General features: G+C 50.9%; 1 protein-coding gene across 1 annotated transcript in view; it reads left to right on the top strand.

Annotated features, from left to right (window-relative positions):
• Window positions 1-21,415, top strand: part of MTMR12 (myotubularin related protein 12) — a 53,657-nt gene that overhangs the window by 7,351 nt on the left and 24,891 nt on the right. Inside the window, exons 2-7 of the mRNA XM_045847882.1 lie at window positions 10,918-10,978; window positions 13,674-13,816; window positions 14,794-14,866; window positions 15,706-15,836; window positions 17,114-17,207; window positions 20,393-20,522. Coding sequence (XP_045703838.1) covers window positions 10,918-10,978; window positions 13,674-13,816; window positions 14,794-14,866; window positions 15,706-15,836; window positions 17,114-17,207; window positions 20,393-20,522 — 632 coding nt within the window. The remainder of the gene's footprint in view (window positions 1-10,917; window positions 10,979-13,673; window positions 13,817-14,793; window positions 14,867-15,705; window positions 15,837-17,113; window positions 17,208-20,392; window positions 20,523-21,415) is intronic.

Below are 21,415 nucleotides of genomic sequence, written 5' to 3'. Positions count from 1 at the left end.
GGAGAGGAAGGGGCTTCAGCAACTGGGCCGCAGTGGTGAAAGGCTTGGAGTCTGCCTTCCCCGGGACAGATTGCTGGCCTCTGTTTCAGACAGCGGTCCTCAGCTACTGGGCTTTGGCTTTTGTCTTTGCTAGGAGGAGGGTTTTAAAGTTCCTGAGAAAACACTGAAGGGAATGAGCCCAGTTTTTTGGATGAAAAGTCTCATTGTTCCTACCTTTTCTCCAGACATAAAATCAAGTTCCTGTTTTGCTTTATTCCCTTGAGATCCACTTCCTGTTGCACTTCAGCTCTCTTTGACTTCCTGTCCTCACCTGTCACAGTGGGTGACCATCTGCCTGCAGGCTGAGTTTGAGTGTGAGAAGAAGTGCCACATTTACCCAGCTCAGGACCTGACAGCGGGCGGACACTCAACAAATGCTCGATGCAGTTGCTATTAACAGTAACTTGAATTGGAAGAGTTATTCATTGCATACCTCCCATTTGCTATGCACTGCGTTAGAATTAGGACTGCAGAACACCAGCCTGTGCACTCAGGGTGCTCACATTCTGATGGAGAGACGGCAAGCCAGCAGATGGCTGAGACACACGGGGGTGGGTGCTGCCTGCTTGAGGGAGGAAGGCGCGGAAGGCTCTGGGAGCAGGAGGAGGGCCCGCTGCAGAGCCTGCTGCCGCACCAGCGTCAGGTGAAGGCTGTGCGGTGGGCTCTGGTATGGGGGAGGAGGGATGCTGTAGCCGGCAGGCCAAAGGGACAGCTCGGAAGACTGATAGGCACACTGGGACCAGGTGGCTGGAGCATCAGTCCCCTTCCCTTACGTAAGACATGTGCGTGGGGGTGCAAGTGAGAGAAGTCCCGAAGGGTGTCAGCCCCCTGGGCGCTGCTAGGGTGGGCCGGCTCCTTTCTTCCCCTCTCCTGAGGTTGCCTCACCATTGGGTTGGGGTGGCCCTTCTGAGCCTGTAGGTACCTCCTCATTGGCCCCTGATTGCTCTTGCGTCAAGACCGTGGAAAAGCTTCCACTTCAAGGCTTTCAGCTCCTCACCAGCTACTCAGCTGACCTATTATTTATATAGCAGTCCCGGAGGGGGAGGTGCGGGGGAGTCGCAGAGGCAACGCCATGTGTTTCTGCAGCTGCTGTCAGTCACATCGGTTCGCCTAAATTCCAAGACCGACAGCCCCATAAATGCCACCCAGCATTTGAACACATCCCAGTGCTGCCTCTGTAAATGTAACCTGGTGGCGGAGAGCGTGGCTTTGGGATTAGAGCTCTGCAGCTTGCTAGCTGTGTGGGTTTGGGCTAGGTATTTGACTCTCTGCGCCTCGGTTTCCTGATCTGTGAAATTAAGATAATAATGTCTAGCCCATCAGGTGCTTGTTGGTCCTCAGTGAGGCAGTCCATAGAAAGTCGTTGACATCATACCTGGCATACAGTAAACACTAATTAAATGTTAATTGTGGTGGCTCTCACTCCCCTCCCCAAAGCTGTAGCTCTGTGTGTGTCCGTGTGTCTGTGTGTGTTTTCAGATGCTCTGTGGGCCTCCATCGCGGGTCCCGAGAGTGGCGATACTTGACCTGCATTCGCTCCCAGCATCACTCCCCCCTTGCACGCTCAGAGCCCGTGTCTGGAGCCGGGGTGCCGGCCCTCTGGTGAGACTGTGCCATGCTCACAGCGAGCACCTTCCCCGTCTACCCGGAGGGCCTCCTGCCTGCCCAGGTTTCGTCTGCAGGGAGCTCTTCCACGGACTCCTTCTCCGTCCCCCTGGCACAGTGTTCTCCCTCGTCTCAAGGGCTTCCAAGAGCACCTGCCCGCGGCCCCTTCTTTCTCCAGTCACTGCACTCCACACCAGGCGTGGTCCCCAGGGTGCCTTTTGGGAGGGTCTCTGTGGTGGTCTGTCTTCATTTCCATCGCCAGCCCCTCAGCTGGTGTCCTGTGCATGGGACTGCGGACCACAGCTGCTGAGCCGGTGCCCCCACCGACCGCTGCTCCCTCCGGCAGCACCCGAGTCACCTGTACACCCCACGGCCAGGCCCCCCCCGCCCCGGCTGCAGCCTTCGTGGCTCCTTTTCCCGTTTTGGGTTCTGCACTCCCCGTGCCCCTTCCCCTGGTCTGAATCTCGACTGGCGCCCAGGCTCGCTGCAGACGCTGCCTGCTTCTGGCTTGTTGAAAGAGCGTTAGCCTGACTTGAGCAGGCCTGGGCTGCAGCCATTTCTTTCCTGCGTGGCTTTCATTTCCTGATTTATAGAGTTGGATTAGGGCAGTGTTTGTAAAATTGTTTTGTGCAAGGAACTTTTTAAAAAAAATTTTTTTAAACTTATTTTTAGAGAGAGGGGAAGGGAGGGATGAAGAGAGGGACAGAACCATGGATGTGAGGAGGAAACACCTACTGGTTGCTTCTCACACGCACCCCGACTGGGGACGGGACCCGCAGCCCAGGCACGTGCCCTGACCAGGAGCCGGACTGGTGGCGACGTTGCACTTTGTGGGACGGTGCTCAGCGGACCGCCGCAGGGTGCTGTGGGTAACTGTGGTGCAGAACTGTGTTGGGCGCACAGTGTGATTGCTGCCTCTACTCTCTGTCTTCATGCCCCAAGACTCAACTCTGGCATGAGGTGCTCTGCCCTACATCATTCCTTCTAGCTGTCACCATGGCTCGTAGCTTGTTAAGCCAGTGGCTTGGCATGGATGCGTGAAACCTCGTCTCTGGCTTTCCTTCACCTCCTCCGGCAGCTTCATATTCCATTAAACGAGCAGCCCTCTTTGTTGGAATCGAGCCAGCTAACTATTTGGGGAGGTCAGATCTCTGGGTTCGGGGGCTTACACTGGAATTTGGGTCTTAACAGTTATTGTTTAGCTTTGAGTGTCTTCCTAGGGGGGGTTTGATAAAGCATTTGGTTTGTTTAAAGGCCTAGGGAATGCCTGGTAAGAGTGATCCTTGCTGAGAGGCTTGAGTGAGTAATACTTTCACTGCTCTTCAGTAATTGCTGAGCTGCTGCCCTGACCACTGTGGCTCAGTTGGCTGGGCATTGTCCTGCAAAGTCAAAGGTCGCCAGTTCCATCACTGGTCAGGGCACATGCCTGGGTTGCAGGTTCGGTCCCCATTTAGGATGTGTGCGAGAGGCAACCCGTCAATGTTTTTTCTCACATCGATGTTTTTCTTCCTCTTTGTCTCCCTCCCTTCCCTTCTCTCTAAAAGTAAATTAATAAAATTAAAAACAAAACAAAACATTTAAATAATTAAAAAAATGCCGAGCTGTCAAAACAGAGTGAGGGCTTTAGTTTGGGTCTTCGCAGTTACCGAGATAAGGGGAGAAATGCAGTCTAAATGTGAAAGGAAGGGTTTAGAGTGGACACATTGGAAAGTATCGCTCAGCTGTTAGGGTAGCACACAGCCAAAGGGTGTTGCCTATTTCTCTGTCCTGCAGACTTGCTGCAGTGGAAAGGACATTTGACGGTATTGTTTTGTAGTAGGAAAAAGGTTAAGATGGGCAGTTGCCCAGGGCTGGGGGCTGGGATGGGGGTGGATAGGGAGAATGAGGGGATCAGTGCTGACAGGTATGGGGTTTCTTTTAAAAAATATATTTATTTATTTTTAGAGAGAGGGTTAGGGAGGGAAAAGAGAGGGAGAGAAACATCAATGTGAGGTTATCTCTTGTGTGCCCTTACTGGGGACCTGGCCTGCAACCCAGGCAAGCATGTACCCTGAATAGGAATTGAACCAGTGACCCTTTGGTTTGTAGGCCGGTGCTCAGTCCACTGAGCCACACCAGCCAGGGCTGGTACGGGTTCCTTTTAGGCATGGTGAAATGTTCTAAAACCCATTGTGGTAATGGTTTTACAATTCTGGCAATATACTAAACACCATTGAATTGTACACTTTAAATAGGCGAATTATCTCTTAATAAAGCTTGTACAAAAACAAATTAGAATCAAAAGTACTGAACTTGGTGTCAGAACTCCTGAAAATGAATTCTGGTCACCAACTATTTAGCGATGTGAGCCCAGGCACATCATTGAATCTCTTGGAGCATCATCGGCCTTACCTGTGAAGTGGGGATGGAAGTACCTTACAGGATTGCTGTGAAGATAAATGATGTAGGACATGGGAAAGTAGACAGAGTGAAACCTCCAACAAATTATATCTTCATGTGTTTAAGCTAGACATGTATTTTTGTGGGTAATAAGTACTTAGTCTGAACTGCTCTTGCGAGTTCCCGACTAGCCCTGTGACATGAACGCTTTTGGAGGCTGAGAGCTGATTTGCACGCTGAGTAACTAGCAGAGGCCTTAACGACCAGGTACCCACACAGCTCTGTCTGTGGTCTGGTACCTTGAGTCCAGACCGAGGTTGTTCGTTTGCCGCTTACTGCATGTCTGCTTCCCTGCCTTCAGATACTGTCTTCTTCGTTTATTGTCAGAGTAATTGTTGCTTGTAATTGCCAAGGACCGTGTGGAGGTAGTGGAGTGGAGCTGGTCATGCTCTCAGAGGCAGTGAGCCTGCTGCCCAGGCTGGCTGGGAAGGGAGCGAGGCCCTTGGGCTAGGAGCAGGGAACCCGCAGCCCTGCAGTCAGCTCCAGGAAGCAAATCCTGTTGTGAGCGCCAGCTCCCTAGACCTGAATGGTGGCAGAATCATTGAGTCTGGGGTCTGCACCCTCTGTGGTTTAGAGTCTGGCCTTGAGGGTGCCCCTGCCCTGTCGGGGAGGCTGGAGTGTGTTTCAGGAAGCCAGCTCCTCATGGACGCAGGCAGTAGTTTTTAATAGAGTTGTTTCTTTATTTCTCAAGGCCTGTTAAGGATTAAAGGCTATTACCACGTTCAAAAGTTATTTGTCTTTTTGTATGTTTTGATTTGTACATTCTTTCAGTAGACTATTAATGACAATTTACTGTCTGTCAAGGATTATATACTGAGTTGAGGCTAAAAATACACAAAGGTACAGCTCCAGCCCCCAGTTGGCACCGTGGGTTGGGAAGATGAGGTAAGGTATTATTGTAGTACAGGAGGGTGGTTGGCCTTTGCGGAGGAAGTTTTGCAGAGGATTTGAACGGTGTGGGCTGTGGATTGGATGGTGAACTGGATGGGGGACAGTGGATTGGGTGGGGGACACTAGGTTGGGTGGGCCTGGTGGGTGCACTGGGGTCTGGATGGATGCGGTCCAGCTGTCATCATAGAGATGCAAGCTGAGGGATGACGGTGGCCTGAAGTAAGGGAGCAGCAGCAGGGATGGGCAGGCGTGGACGGGTTCTGGAGCTGTTAAGAAAGCAGAGCAGGCAGAATGTGAAAGAAAGGCGGGGAGTAGTTAGGATGACTCCTGAGTGGCCTGGCCAGCTGGGTGGAGGGTGGGGCCATCTGCTGAGCCAGAGTCCAGAGGAGGGCGAGCTGGTTTGGTGAGATGCAGGGGGGAAGTGATGAGCTGATTTTGAAATGAGAATTTGGAGGATCTGAGAGACATTCTAGTGCAGATGGCCCGGAGGCTGTTTGGGTGTCCAGGCCTAGAGCTCAGAGATCTGGAGGGAAGAGCCATTTGGGGGTCATCAGCGTATACGGTTGGCAGCGGTGTGAGAGGGAGAGCTCATCCTGGGAGCACAGGCCGTGTGAGGAAGGGAGAGGACCCCGGAGACAGGAGGAAGAGCAGCGGGAGAGAGTGTTGGGTGTTTGGCCTGGGACTCATTCCTGCTGATTTACAGGTCTCAGTGTAAATGACACTTCCCGGGGGTAGCAGGCTTCTCTGTCCCCCTTTGACTGCAGCGGGGAGTTCCTGCTGTTCCCATCACAGCCTGCCCTTCCCGAGCGCAGACCTCACACACACCTTTATTGTTGATTTGCCATGGTTGCCCCCTGCACTCTGGGACGGTGGGGCTCCGGGTCGTGTCACTCCTGGGTGTGCAGTGCTGGATCAGAGCAGGCGCACACGAAATATCAGTTCAGTCCGAGAGTGTGCGTGAAAGGCAAGGGGGAGGGAGACAGCGCCCAGGGAAGGGTGGGGCCCGCAGGGACAGGCAGGCTGTACTGTAGAGAGTAAGCACGACTGGTCAGGTGAGCCAGGACTCTAGTCCCACTTCACCTGACCTCGGCCAGCTTCATTGTCCTCATCTCTAAAATGAGGACGATGAGGGCAGTTAACAACATTTTGAGGACCAAATGAGACGGTGAATAGAGGTATAATCCTTTGCAGGCTCTAGTAGTTATTGCCCTGATCACCCAGTGTTCTAGTTATTATTTTTTATTTGAGCTTCTTGATGATGGCAGAAGTCAGTTCTTACTCATCTTTTTGTCTTCAGCATTTGAGGTTTAGGATGTTTGGGAGCTGTTTGTTGAACTGGTCTGTATTAGAGATCGGTCATCTTGCAGCTTTGGGTACCCAGACGTACACCGTGAGGTCACTGGCTGCGCTCCCCAGGCTCACTGGAGCCCTGTGCTTTGGGCCAGTGCTGCTCGCAAGCATGTTTCTGAGAAGAGACCTGCTGAACAGCCCTGTGGTGCTGGGCCAGCTGTGTGCAGTGGGTTCCAGTAGGCACAGTCCTTCGGCCACACACTTGCTAAGGGTGGGTGGTACTCTCATGTCTTGTTTGGCGCTCGCAGGCTCTGGCTCAGCGCCGGATGCCGGGTGGGCTCTCAGGGAACATGGGGGCAGCAGCCGCTGTGGGACCCCCTGGAGTTGTTGGTGTTTGGAGTGAGAACACGAAGAGACATAGTTCCTTTGGATCTGTGGGGCAAAATGTGCAGAAACTGGAAGACTTGTTATCCATGGCCTTAGCCCCTTTTTAAATTAAAACAAACAAAAGGAGCATCCATAACATTTCAGGTAAATGTGGAAGTTAATTAAAAAGCACCAATCCCAATCCTACCACTCTGGCAGAACTTTCCACTTAATGTTTATGCTGCTGTTGTAACTGAATTCAGGCCACTGGGTCATCCTGGTTTTGAAAACTTGGACATTCCCTGACCAGTGCCAGTAGTCTTTGCTACTCTTTTGTGCCATAACAGCGAGCTTTGTCCAAACTCAGATGAAGTGGCGAGAGGTGCCCCACACAAAGCATGTGGGCCGTGTTTAATGACCGCATTTGTTGAAAATTTGCATCACTTTCAAATGAGTTAGTTTTCAGGCATCTGAAGAAAGAAGTCTGTCTGCGTAACTAGTATGACGAGTTCTGCTTGATTATTAAGGAACCTACCTTTTTTCTTCCCTGCCCATTGAACATGATAGTTAATTGGGGTCAGTAGGGTATTCAGATCCCATTCCACAGTTTCTAGAAATCAGATTGTCTTCATTTGCTGATTAGGTAGCGTGGTCAGGAGTGTCAGAGTTGAAGGTTAGTGGGACAGAAGGAGCAGAAGGTTAAGGGGACTCTGGACCCTTCACTGAAACCCGGGGGCAGTTTGGGAAGTTCCCAGCACCCCAGAGAACAGGGATCGGACAGAAGCAGCTGTCACTGGTTGAATCGGTTGCAAGATCCTGGAATGAGGCCAGGCCCATCCGCGGCTGTTGCGCTTCTGCAGGTTTTACTGGACAGGCTTCACGACTGCTAGTCTTTCTGGACTGACACCATGTCCGTGGCAGTCTCTAATGGAATGCAGTCCTTCTCCTGTTCCACCATACGGACCTGTGGTGACGCCAGTGCATTGATGGCCGCGCCCTGATGTTGGACCCAAATCTCCATACGTTTCTCTGGGCCCTGCTGGAGTATTTTTAGAAACTCTCATCATTTAAAGTCATTATTAATTAAACTATTCAACAAAATCTTTTGAGCCTTTATTGTGTACAAGGCCTGTATTGGATTCTAGGGCTATTTGGTGAATGAAAAAAAAAAAAAAAGGGAACCACAAAAACACAAACAGACAAAATGCCTGCCCTCGAAGACTTTATAGGTTGGTGGTGAGATAGACTTAAATAAATACATAAACAGAAGCAAAATTGCATTTGTGCTGAGTGCTAGGAGGGAGAGGTACATGGGGCTGTGAGAGCCTCATAACACAGACAGGTCCCTTGTGCTGAGATCGGATGGAAACCCCAAATTCACAGGGCGAAGAGGGTAAGGAGAAGTGTTCCGAGCAGAGGGAACTTCCTGTGGAAACCACTCAGGATGGGAAGGAGCGTGGCAGGTATTGGGGGGCGACAGCAGGCCAGTGCGGCCCACGTGCAGATTGGACATAGGCGGGGGCTGGGCTAAGAAGGCCTCGTAGGCCGGGTTAAATCGTCATCTTTACCCGGCCAGTAATGCAAAGCACACTGCGCTCTGAGGTGTTCACTGCTGCTGCAGCGTGGAGGATAGAGAGAGAACAGCCACAGGTAGACAGGTTGCGGTGCTCCAGGTGGGAGGTGACGGCTGCTTGGTCCAGGGTGCTGCTGGGGAAGAGAAGAGAGCAGTGTGGATTCTAGGTGCATTTACTAGGCAGTATCGATGGGCTCTGGTGGTAGAGCGGGCGTGGAGGGGGAAGGAGGAGGTGTGAGGGGGAGCAGTGGAGTCCCCTCTGGACGACCTGCACAGAGCAGTCCTGGTTGGCGCCTTTCCTGGGGGTGGGGGGTCAGAAGTTCCCCTTGGACTCTGGAGTGTCGGCGTCGGTTGGGGTGTCAGTCAGGTGTCTGCCTTGGAGGACCCAGTGGAGGAAGTCATCGGAGGCAACTCTCTCCGAGGGGGTGGAAGAAGCCCCAGAGTTTGCCCCATGCAGGAGTAGTAGCCAGCTGCTACTCCGGGGGACAGGTGGCTTTTGTTTCCTGGTTTTCCCTTTAGCCTCCTGCCTCTGCGGGCACTTCTTCTGGGCACCCTCAGTGATGTTTGCTTCGGCCTGGTTTCTGGTGGGTCTGGCTGCTATATCCACCCATCCTTCTGTCCTGGTTTTCCTTTTTGCCTTCATTACCATTTCGTGGTAATGAGAGACAGAATGCTCGTTCATGGAAGAGGTAGTATGGTGTCATGTAAGAACATAGACTGAGCCAACTACCAGGTTCAGCTTCCACCCCCACCGCATGCTGGCTGGGCATTGTCGTCTGCGAGATGGAGAGCACAGTGGGCACGGCAGTCCTGCTCCAGAGGCTTGCCGTCGGGGTCCGGTGAGTGAGCAAGTGTAACATCCTTTAAACAGTGTCTGACACATAAGGCTCAAGAAAAGTTTATCACCCTGACTGGGTAGGACAGAACCCTAAAAGGTGTCTCCTGATGGCCAAAGAGGAATTTCATTAACCAGTTCAAGAATCGCTACAGATGGTTTTGGATGGTGTAAATTCTTTATCATCAGAAGATGATAGATACTCCTGGAGGCACAACAGTGGGCTAGCCCTCTCCACGCTGGCGTTGGTGTCAGGACTGAATTCCAATCACTAGTCAAGATGATTGCTAGAGTTTTCCAACAGCCGATTGAATTTAATGAACAGCTTTGCTCTCTCCTCTGAGAAAGATGATAGACCTGTCAAAAATAATTGTGCTTTAATATAGTTTCTTTGCCGAAGACAGATGAAAACTCTCAGTGAGAATTCCTAAATTACCGTATTTTGCTGAGTGCAATGCACACTTTTTGCCCACATCCTGTGTATAGTGCACACAAAAACGTGGGTGTGCGCTCTACCCGGCAAAATCCGGCGTGAAAACATTGGTTCCTCAAGCCCGTGGTAAGGCCTGAGAGTCTACAGAGGTTGTGGGCTCCCCAGCTAGTCTGGCGCCCTCAGGGCTGCGAAGCACTGCCTCAGGCAGACTTGATTCCGTCCCGGAATGGAATCATAGCGTCTCTAAAACAGCCCTTGCTCAAGCGGGTTCTCTGAACCAGCTGTGACTTTGTCTTTCAGCCTCAGGATGGGCCGTCTGACCTCTCCCTGCCTCAGCCGTACCCAGGTTTCTTCTGATGCCGTATTTCAGATGGAATCAACAATTTCAGAAAATTCCTACCACCCGGGGTCTTCTGCCAAAATAAATAGATAAATGAAATCCAATTTTATTTGTTGACAAAACTGGTTGTGTCTTGTAGAACGTTCCAGAGGCAGGATTTGCCTGGTTGTGTCCCCGTGGTGTCATTTAACATGTTTCTCTGTCCCAGTGTTTCTCATAAATTGGTAGAATGACACAGACACTCCAGCAGATTGAGCTTAGCTAGTTTGGCGAGAATACTTCATGGGTGGTAGGTCGCATTAGGAGGCCCTCTGTGCCACCTTCTTGTTAGGTTGACAGCCATTTGTGACTGTTGAGGATTGCTGATCATCTTTGAATACTCAATAAACACCAACCCAACAGGGAGGCATTTGAAGATGATTTTCACTGAGAAACAGTGACACAGAACCTGGCCTTAATTCCTTCTTAGAAATGACTGTGCCCCGTGGCACTGTCTTGGGATCTTAGGTAACTCAGAAGGGGCAAAGGACGGTTCCAGCTGTCTTTATTGGGTCCTAGTATACTACAGGGCAGATGGATCAATACTGACTCCAATATTTTTAATTATTTTTATTATTTTATTTTTTTTACAGAGTATTGACTTGAACCATTCACATTTTCCTGTTCTTACCTGTAAGGGCTTTACATAAGTCCATTTCCTCCCTGTAACCCACATTCTTTTGCTTCTAATCCTTGCTCCTCACTGGAGGGAGCGGGGAATCGTTCTGTGGGATGTCTTCCCCTCGCTTTCTGACTCCCAGCTGTCTTGCTTTGCCGTGTGACATTTGACCTTTTAGATAGTGCCAACCCCTCTCTTCCTGCTTGGGACAGTGAATAGTTGTTGGTCGCAAATAATTAGTTTAATATTGAACTAATTTGTTGGAATTTTCTGTCTCCCTTTAGTTAAAAAATACTTTTTTTAAAAAACAGTAACTAGCTTGTCAAAGAAAAGACCCTTCCTTGACGAGGGTTTCTGTTTTTGTGTGTATTCTGAAAGCATGGCTTAAAGTTACTCATTTTGAGCCCCTAAACAAAGAAAAATATTACTCTATGCTTTTCTCTTTTAGGAAATTCACACAAACGAAAAGGAAGTAACAGAGAAGGAAGTAACTCTTCACTTGTTGCCAGGTAATGGTCATCGTGTTAGCCTCACGTGCAGCTCAAAGCCAGCGTTGATTATGTCGTTCCTGCTGTGGCCATATAGCCTTTGTGTTCATCCAGACAATATGTAACAGTCATGAGTGGGACAAAGGATCAAGGTCTTTAGTTCAGTAATGACACACCTGGGTCTGAGTATTACAACATCTGCAAAGAATTTTCCTTCTTTTCCTCTCCCCGGGCAGATGAAAATAAACCTGGGAAATTGTCACCGCTTTCACGAGCAGATGAGGCCTTTTTTAGGTCACGTCCCTTGGCCCCATCCAGTATTCTGGTCTCCAGTCAGGAAAATCCTGGTCGCCCACAAAGCCCTGCACCCCACACTCTCTTCCCACTGCCCAAGTGCAGCTGCCGGTGACTGGCGCTGCCTCCCAGGCTTCCCACCTGTTGTCTGTGCCTGTGCATCTGAGCGCCAGTGCCAGGTGGGCTGCAGCCCCCCAGCCCATCCCAGGGCTGCCTGGGCTTTGCCCTGCGGTTAGCACCAAGGAGCCTGGGTGGCTTGGGTGTTTTTCAGATGGGGGAGAGTGACTCTGTGGCTTGAGTCAAGCCTTAATCATGTCTGAATTCAGAAACAGAAACTCCTTGGTGGTGTGTCCTCTTTGTATGTGGGGCTGTGAGCGGTGCACTCAGTTCTTCGTGCTTTTTTTTTTCTAATCCCAAATGGCTTTTTAAAATAAGTTTTTTAAAGGCACATTTTCCCAAAACAATAAGGGCTTGTTCTGGTACTTTTTATTTTATTCCATTTTATTGGGAGGATATGTATATGCACAGATTTCTGGCTGATCCACCTTATTTGGTAAACATATTGGAATCCTGTAAGTATTTATTTATTTATCCTCGCTCATTGATCTTGGAGGGGAGGGGAGAAAGGGAGGGAGAGAAAGAGAGGGAGAGAAACATCGATGTGAGAGAGAAACACCAATCAGTTGCCCTTGCACACCAAACCTACAGCCCAGGCATGTTCCCTGACTGGGACTTGAACCCGTGACCCTTCAGTCCGTAGGATGATGCTTCAACCAACTGAGTCATACCAGCCAGGCCTATGAGGTTTTTTTTAAAGAGATTTTTAAGTTTGAAAGACTTTTTCCTATAGTAAACATCTAAACCTTAATCCATGTACCCTATTGTCTTTCCTTTTCCTGGGTTATAAGTTCTGGGAATAACTTTATTTTTAGCTTAGTGTTATATACATTTCCCCATCTTCTGGGTCACTTGATGGTCTCATCCGGGTGTGCAGCTGTGAGCTCACAGCTGACTTCTCTGAGCCCCAGCTTCCTAGAATAGACCAAGATCTTTCCCAGCTCCCGAGATTCAAGACTGTGCACACGCAGGTCGGAGACTGTGGCACTGCAGTAGCCACCGTGTGCCCCTTGCTCGTCTCCGGTGCGTGGCACAGGCTGAGAACGGCTTGCCGGGCCTGGGGGAGAGATGACTTGCCGTGAAAAGCCGTTTCACTCTGGGAGCTGAAAGCACAGGAAGCCTCGCTCACATGTCTTCCACCTTGGACTTAGCTGAGGCACCTTTTCTGGGGTTGTTTAAACCTTAATGAGGCCCTGACTCCATTGTTTTCCTCAAGTGCTGTGGTCTCTCTAGAGGATGACCTAGTGACTGAGCCACCTTGCAGTGCTTCCGTAGTAATTAACCCCTTGGAAGATGACAGCCGCGTCATAACGTGTGTCCCTGGACAGTCTTCGTGTCTGTGACTGTTCTCTTTACATATTGAAGGTCAGACTAAATGCATTTGAGTCAAACCGTAAACTTGAAGACATCGAAGGGAATACCCAGAGGGAGGTTTTGAGGGGAAAGTGGCTGTCTGTTGGAGGAGAAGAAATTACTTTTCTTTTTTGTTGCAAAGTATTTACACTTAGTGTTTCATTTCCCTCATAACCTTCTCCTTTCCTGCCCTCACCCGGACAGCCATCCCCGAGTTGCTGCTCTGGGGGAGCCGAGAGTGCTTGTCCCTCCCCACCTCCTGGTCTTTCTGACTGTGCAGAGAGTTACTCCGTCTCCAGGAAGCGCAGCTTTGCATGCGGGCTGGGTGCCTGCAGATGGAGGAGGAAAGGTGACACACCGAGAGGAAACAGTTTTCCCCCCCACCGCAGACCTCTGCCCTCCCTTTTCCTCCCGCCCTTGTCCGCAGAGCCAGAGTTAGCATGGTCAGGTGGCAGCCTCTGCGTCTGAGGAAGCTGCTTGACAGCCCCGTGGCCAGGGAGACGCCCTGCCCCTCTGGCAGTTGCAGATGAGACCTGGCCCACTCCCCCCGAAGGTGGGCTGCAGGTCTGCATTCCGGAGCACGCCGGCAGGCCTTTCTGCCCTCCCTTAGTTATGGTATTGCTTCTGTGGGACATCCCCTGGGTCCACGTAATAAAAACACTTGTAGCTGAGATCATTTCCCCGCTTTGGAAACTTGTTACTCTGTGAGAAGATGGAGGGGTGCTCTGTGTGAAGGCATACCTGAGCCATTGATCTCATTTGCCAGTGGCCCCCACGGTGCCTCATCTTCGACTTCAAGTCTGGCCGCGTCGGCCTGGCTGGAAGGCGTGAGCCGAGTGCTGCGCTGTGCTGTGTGTTGGTCCTCACGGGAGCGCGGCCCGGGAAGCTTTCGCCGTTCGCATGCTGTGTGCTCCCTGAGGACTCGAACGGGGGTTGTTTTGGTTTCGCCCAGGTGAGCAGCTGCTTTGTGAAGCCAGCACCGTCCTGAAGTATGTCCAGGAGGATTCATGTCAGCGCGGGATCTGTGGGAGACTGGTCTGCACGGACTTCAAGATCGCTTTCTTGGGCAGTGACGAGTCTGCCCTGGAGAACGACGTACGTCCGAATGCGTCTGGCTGCGTGTGGGGGAGCAGTGCCGCTGTGGCCACCCCCCCGTCTGTTCCCCAGCTGCTCGGTCCCTCCACCCCAACGCACACAAGCACAAAGGACAAGTCTGCTCGCTGTCCTTCAGGGTCTCCTTCCAGTGCGGGACCACTCTAGAAATTTCCCCCATGCCTCCTGTCACTCCGGCTTGCATTTGCCTTCCTAGATCGACACTTCTTGTTTTCTTCTGTGTTTCATTGCAGCGTTTACCACTCACTGGAATGACATCTCCCAGATACACTGTTCCCCCCGCCCCCTGTTTTCTGTATACTAAACTGTTCCTTAAATTTGGGAACTAAGTCCAGTTATGAAACTGATGCTGAGTACAGCACTTGAACTTGGGTTCCTCTGCACTGGGCGGCGGTGTGCTTGTTAGACTTGTCCCTGCTCCTGAAGAGTGAGCAGTGTGGTGAGGGGAGAACTGGCCACACCACTCGGAGGGCACCATGCGCTGATGGAAACGCAGCCGTCCCGGCCCACCCTTGCTTCTTAAACAGCAGCACCGTTGCTGTCTCAGAGTGTGGTCTTCTGGCTGCGGGCCACTGTAGCAGCTTGCTTCCCAGTCCTGTAAAAGGCAGCAGTCACAGCCACTCGAGTCCTCGGTGTTTTTCTCCCTGCGTAGCTGTCACTCACCTACTCGCATTTATGTGGAGAAATCACAACCTGCGTGCCACTCCCCAGCTCCCCTCGAAGTGACCGTGGGGGCGCGGCGTGTTTGCGCAGGAGCAGCCCATGGATGGCCTGTCCTGCCTGGGTCCACACGCCGGTGACCACACCTCTCTGCACACCCTTCCCCGTCCCTTTCCCAGGCATGTGGCTGCATGTCCCTTTTCCTTAATGTGCGCGTGGGGAATGGTGATGTGCTCTGTCTGTAAGTGTGTGCCAGCGCGCAGCAAGGAGTCACAGTTGTCCCCTTTTGAATCTTTCAGGAAACCCAGTTTAAGAACAAGATTATAGGAGAAAATGACATTACACTCCACTGTGTGGATCAGATTTATGGAGGTAAGTATCTGTTTTCCCCTGGGGTGTTACAGGCTTTTGTAACTGATAATGTTTTTATGGTCTTTTATAGTTTACTAGAATTTCTTCTTCTATTAATCTTGTTTACATCAGTTTTATGGGTGATAAAGTTGTTATGTAAAGTGGCTTGTTTGTGGTCAGTCACTTAGCTGGAGCAGCTCGGACTTGAACTTAGAACCTTTCTTCCTAATACTCCACAGTGTCATTATAGATTAGATTGGATCATACTTTTTGCTGTCGGGGATAGCTGTGTCGGTCTCACATTAAAGGTGAATCTGATCCAGGTCTGTGGTTCTGCATTTGGGTGTCTCTTCTGCCTTCAGGCACCGGTCTGCTCCACTCCTCTGTTTTTGTAAGGAGGACTTTTTCAGCAGTCATGCAGTGGTCATGTGTGATGTTTCTCATGCCAGCAGGTGCTGCGTGGTCCGAACTCTGGGGCAGGGAGGGAGGGGGCAGGAGCGGCCCCTGGCCCTAAACCAGGCGTCAACTGTCCCTAGTTGTCTCCTGTCCATCCTTGGTAATCCCAGCTTCTGGAGCAGGGTTTCTGCAGGCCAGCGGAGCCAGTCCTTCAGCAGTGGCCAGTCCTTTCCCGTCTAGCGCTTCCCGAGAGGCGCGGAGAGCCCTGGGTGCCCTCGGGGAGCCTGGGCCCTGCCGAGGGCCTGGGCGGGGTGGGGCTGGCAGTGACTTAGAACGTAGCACCTTACCCCTCACTTCCCAGAGGTCTCCTTAGAGGTTAATAGTACACCTGGTGTCTTGAGTGTTAACTTGTTGCCTTATAACATAATTCCCCTCCCTGATTTTATCATTTATCGTATGTGCAGTGTTTGATGAGAAAAAAAAAACTCTCTTCGGACAGCTGAAGAAGTACCCCGAGAAACTCATCATCCACTGCAAAGACCTCCGGGTGTTCCACTTCTGCCTGAGGTACACGAAAGAAGAGGAAGTCAAAAGGGTAACTAGCTACATGTGTTTTTAGGTTTTATTTCCCATCAGGTTTTCCCCACCAACTTCAGCTTACACTGCATGTAGGTCGAGGAGCCTTTTACTTTGTAGAGGTGGAATTGGTTGTGACTCCGTATGCCTTGATTAGAATTGAGAGAAATTGGGTGCAGCGTGCCTGTGTATTATCTTGGCACGCGCTACCTTTAATTCCTCAGTCCGTAATGTTGCGATTTCTGGAGCCTCTGAAGGGTGGCAGATGGAAAGCCAGGGCCAGCAGGCGGTCGGAGAGGGGGAAGGATGGAAGCAACCCTCTTACCTTGCCCCCGGCAGCCTTTCCAAGAGCCAGCAGCAGTGACCCCCCGGCTCCTGGGTGAATGAGCTTCCCCTCTACCTGGGGAGCAGTGGACGGGTGTGGGAGGGGGAGGAGGTGCACAGGTCTGGGGGGTAAAACCGAGCCAGCAAACGAGCCTGTGGACACTTTGGGGCACTTTAGAAAACTTAATCCGGTAGCCACAGCACATTAAGATGCGTAGCTGGGTAAGCTGGTTGTAGTGGTCATTGTGACCTCGAAGATTCCTCTCACTGAGGCGCTGAAGGTCCCGAACTTGCCCCTCTCGTGGTCCAGCGCAGCGGGGAACACAGGCGGGAGGCCAGCTCGTCCGTTGTCTTTGGCTGCAGTGAGTTACGCACGCTGACAGGCAAGTCCCTGCTTTTCTTGCAGGTGGCATGGAGGTCAGCAAGAGTAATGAACGTGACCTCAGTTGTCTGTTCTGAGCAGAGGAGTGATGTAGGTGTGGAAAGTTCCCTGAGAAGCCAGACACTTCATGTCGAACGATGGTTTTGGTCATCTGTCCAAACACGCCTTTGTTGGGCACCTCAGACAAAAGCACAAAGGGTCGATTTCGTTCCTCATCTTCTAGAAGAAAGGCCTACAGGCCACAGATTGACCAGACTGTTTCCGTTCGCATCTGATATCAGATGTGTGTGTCTCTGATGTTAGATTTTAGGGTGTCCCAATGTGGCACTTGAGGTTTTTTAGCACCTAGTTTTTGAGCAATTAGACTATGCTTTACAAATTTTCCTAGAAATCCAAAACGCTTGGGAAACCTGACAAAATGCTTGGCCTTTGTGTGTTTGGTGTTCTTCCGAGAGGTGCTGCCGTAGGTGCAGATCTCAGGGGGAGTTCTTGCGTGTCGCCCCTAGGGACCGGTTCGCATGACTGAGAACTAGACGGCTCCATGCTCACTGCCCAGACGTGACTCTCTCCACTGCTTGGTTCTTTTCCAGATTGTCAGCGGCATCATTCACCACACCCTGACCCCTAAACTGCTCAAGCGCTTGTTTCTCTTTTCCTATGCAGCTGCTGTACAGAACAGTGCAGGTGAGTGTCTTCTGGGTTCCGTTTGTGAATGGGCAGACCTTCCCATTTCTGGAACTTGCCTGAAACTGGTGGGAGAGAATCCACGCACTGAGCTGTTTCCTCCTCTTCTCTAGCAGTCGGTCGCCTTTGCTTGGGCGACACGTTCAGGTTTCTAAAAAAAAAAAATTCTATTTTTGTTCCTGTGATCTTTGTTGCTTTTTACTTATCTTTTAGGTTTGTTGTCTTATTGTGAGGAATTCCTCACAATAAGGAATTGGTTTGATTGTTTCGCATGAAAGATGGAAGTTGCACGTGAAAGGACGCATCAGGTGGGAAGCGGATGTTCTGCGGAAGAGCTTGTGTACTCAGGAGCCAGCGTGCCTGGGTCGGGACCCCGAGTCCGCCAGTGTTAGCTGTGTGGCCTTGAGCAAATTACTTAACTTTCCCGTGGCTTCATCTGTAAAACGAAGATGATAATGGTATCTACCTCTCTGGGGTACTGGGGAGATTCAATTAGGGAATATACTTAAAGTACTTAGAAGAGTACATGGCCCGTAGTCAACCCTAAGGGTTTACAGTTAGCATTATTTCAAAAAAGAACACATCAGAAAATCAGCTTGGTTGGAAAACTTAAGGTTGCAAATATTTTCCATTCAGTTCACTGAAAAAGAGAGCAGGCTTTTAGCTGAGAACCTCTGATCATCTGAAGTAGCTGTTAGCAGTGCCTGCATCGTGCGTGTTTCCGCAGGGGTCTGTCTTCTCCCCTCTCTAGGTGTCTGCCCTCCGTCGGCTCCCCGGCTCTGCCCACCACTCCTCACAGGAGGCTGGTGTTGGGCGGTGCTGTGTGCTGCGTGCTCTTCGTCCGGGACGTGGCTTTCGGTTTAACAGCACGGCACGGCACGTGTCAGGCTTTCTGGAGTGCAGAGTTGCTTTGTCACGTACTGCTTGCTGAGTGAACGCTGTCGAGTGCCTGCTGTGGGTCAGGCTCTGGGGGGTGCGGAGGCGAGCAGGACTAAGTCTCTGCGCTCTGAGAGCATCACATCAGAAGCAGCCGAGTGACGCTTCCTCTGCTGGAAGAGGCCGTGGGAGCAGGAGGAGGAAGTGCCTGACCATCCCGGGGGCAGGAAGGCTGTGCGTGAGCTGGCCTGGACGACGTGGGAGTCTCTGGCAGGCACAGAGGCGTGTTTTAGGCAGAGATGGAGCTATCTGAGGGAGCAGGTTGAAGTTTGGGAACTGGGGTGATTCAGTGGTATGAATTCCGGGGTCTGTCCTCCTTGAGTTCAGATCCTTGCTCGGTTGCTTAGCAGCAGTGTGATCTTGGGGCCTCTGTTTCCTCATTTTAAAAAATGGTAGTGTTAATGCTTCCTTTAAAGTGTCGTGAAGGTTATAAATTATTAAACGTATGACTCAGGGTACAGTCAATAAATGAGGGTTAACTGAGTGTAACTGCGTGTCATTCAGGACGTGTTATGTTCAGAGAATTATGCTGATATAAAACATAGTCAGCACTGCTAGTAGGCTGAACCTGACGTTTGTCCCTTAATTCAGGAGGCTCACTTCTGTGAGTGACAGCTCTCTCTGCCGTCGGTAAGCGTGCGAGTACCGGTGCATGGTGCCTGGTGCCGGTGTGCAGCCGCCCGTTGCAGCGCGAGACAGGCTGTGTCGGCTGCTCTCATGCACACAGACGTGCGTTGGGCTACGTGTGGAAAGTCTCCCTCTACTTTTTAGGGGTTCTGCTGCTTCCTCACATCTGATTCTCGCCCTGGACCCAGCCTGGGACAGCTTCTCAGCTGGGGTCCGTGTCCGGAAGCCCTTACCTTGGCGGACCTGGCAGTTTCATTACCTCGTGGTGGCCCTTGCTGCCACAAGGCCCCGCATGTGAGACTGCTGGTGTTCTGTTTTAGTCCCGCCCTTCTTTTCTCCTTTTCACCCCCAAGTGTGGGTAAGTCAAGGTTACACTAGATAATTTTGAACTGACGAATTAATTCGCGTTGTCACTGTGTAGGGGTTTGTAGAGAGGGCTGCGTTGCAATCTGAACATCTTTAATTATTCTCAGGCTTAATAATTCATAAATGTGCTTTGGCTGAAAGGTCGTAAGTGCTTATGTCCATGGGGATAATTTTTTTTTTGCAGTTATTACTGTGTAGAAATTTTCTCTACAGCTGCCTAGGCTTGAATTCCAGTTCTGCCATTGCCTGGCTCTGTGATCTTGGGCGAGTCCTTTACCCCTCTGTGCTGAGGCTGTCCAGTGGAGGAAACAAGACCACCTAACCTGTGGGGTTCCGAGGACTGAGTTCAGGATGCTCAGAACAGCGCCTGGCACACACTAAGTGCTGGAAGCTTATACAAACTTCACTACTGTTTTTATATTATCGTTATTTTCATCATCATCCCTTGTACCATGATCTGGTTTTATTAAAAAGAGTGGATGGGAGTTTTATCAAACACTTTATTTTTCCCAGAATGCTTATTTTTTTAGATACGCAAAGGCTTGAACTAACCAATCTGTGTAAATACCCACAACTGTTGTGCATGTCACCCCCAGCAAGCGGTGGTGTGGCTTGGGAGAGGGTCCGGGACACGTCGGTGGGGCGGAGCCGTGCTCCTGGGCGTTTCCTCCCGGCAGGTGGCAGCGGGGCAGGGGCCGGGGCAAGAGCATCGGCACACGCTGCAGCCGTTGGCTGGCAGACCCTGCCTTCCTCGTGGCTCTCCAGTGTTCGTGGCCTTCAGGGACAGGCTGGGAACTCCACTTGCTGGCAGTGTGTCCTCCAGTTGAAGGAGGATTTACACTCAGGAGCCCTGCATGCCGTTCAGATGAGCTGGCCGTCCCGTGCACTTACTGGTGGGGCTGAAAACATTCTTTGAGCATTTGTGCTGAGCCCGCCCTTCAGTGCCTCTCAGGATCTTTTTATGTTATCCAAATTATCTCATGGTCAGATGGCTAAAAACGGACCTATGATTACTTTTACAAGGAGTGGAACTAAAACAGCCCCTTTCCTCCCGTATGAAACAACAGAGCCTCAGTTACAATTTTGGATTCGTGACAAAAAAGGGGAACAAGGTTAGGACCGAGCGGGGAAGCCATCCTGCTGGATGGACCTGGGTGCAGTAAAGGGAATTGGGGCCTGAGAATTCACTTCGCCGTCATTAGAAGACCAGCGCTTCATGACAGGCTTTTATTGTCTTTTTAAATTTATGTTGCTAGCCACCAGCCCCGAGAGCCACACTGTGATGTTTGACACCCTCGAGGACTGGTGTCGGGAGCTGGACCGGACCCGGGGCAGCGTGAAGTACAAAGCAGTGAGTGTCAACGAAGGCTACAGGGTCTGTGAAAGGTGAGCTTTCAGGGCCGTGCGCTTGCAAGCAGCTGCCTCGAGATTTCGTTCCCATTCCATACGTTTCACCCATTGGAGATACACTGTTTTGAAATACACTCACACAGTTGTGCAACCATTACTATAGTCGGTTTTGGAACATTCTCCTCATCCCCGAAAGAAACTTCATACCCATTAGTAATCTCTCCCCACGTTCTCAGAACACCCCCAGCCCTAGGCCGCCACTCATCTGCTTTCTAGCTCCGTAGATTTGCCTCTTCTGGACATTTTATAGGAAGGGAACCACACAGTATGTGGTCTTTACGCCTGGCTCCTCTCACTCAGCACAGCGCCACAGTGTTAAGGCTCATCCATGTTGTAGCACGTATCAGAACGTCATTCTTGTCTGTCACTGAGTGATACTCCACAGCACGGATAGTCGTATAGACCATGTTTTATTTATCTGTCCATCAGTCGATGGACATTTGGGTTGTTTTCACGTTTTGGCTGTTATGACTAATGCTGCATCAAACGTGTGAGTACGAGTTTTCGTGTGGATGTGCGTTTTCAGTTCTCCCAGGTAAAGGCCTAGGATGGAGTTGCTAGGCCCGGTAGTGACTTTGCCCTCAGCATTTTGACGAGCTGCCGGACTGTCTTCCCCAGCAGCGACTCCACTTTGCGTTCCCATCAGAAGGGCCCCCTTCCTCCACATTAATTAAGGTATCCCCTAAAACATTCAGAAGTGGGTTTCTGTTGTATTGCCCATTCCTGTATCTGTAATCTAAGTGCAACATTTTTAGAGGCATTTCTGAATTTATTTTGTGTGTTTGCTTTCCTCTTACCAAACATGTCATTTATTCACGCAGTGAAAATTTGAGTGCCTACTCTGTGCTAAACAGTGTCCTCGCCACTCA

Source organism: Phyllostomus hastatus, unplaced genomic scaffold, assembly GCF_019186645.2.
Source record: "Phyllostomus hastatus isolate PE091 unplaced genomic scaffold, TTU_PhHast_1.1 phas_contig_58, whole genome shotgun sequence".
NCBI lineage: Eukaryota > Metazoa > Chordata > Mammalia > Chiroptera > Phyllostomidae > Phyllostomus > Phyllostomus hastatus.
This window is presented reverse-complemented; position numbering and strand designations above follow the sequence as displayed.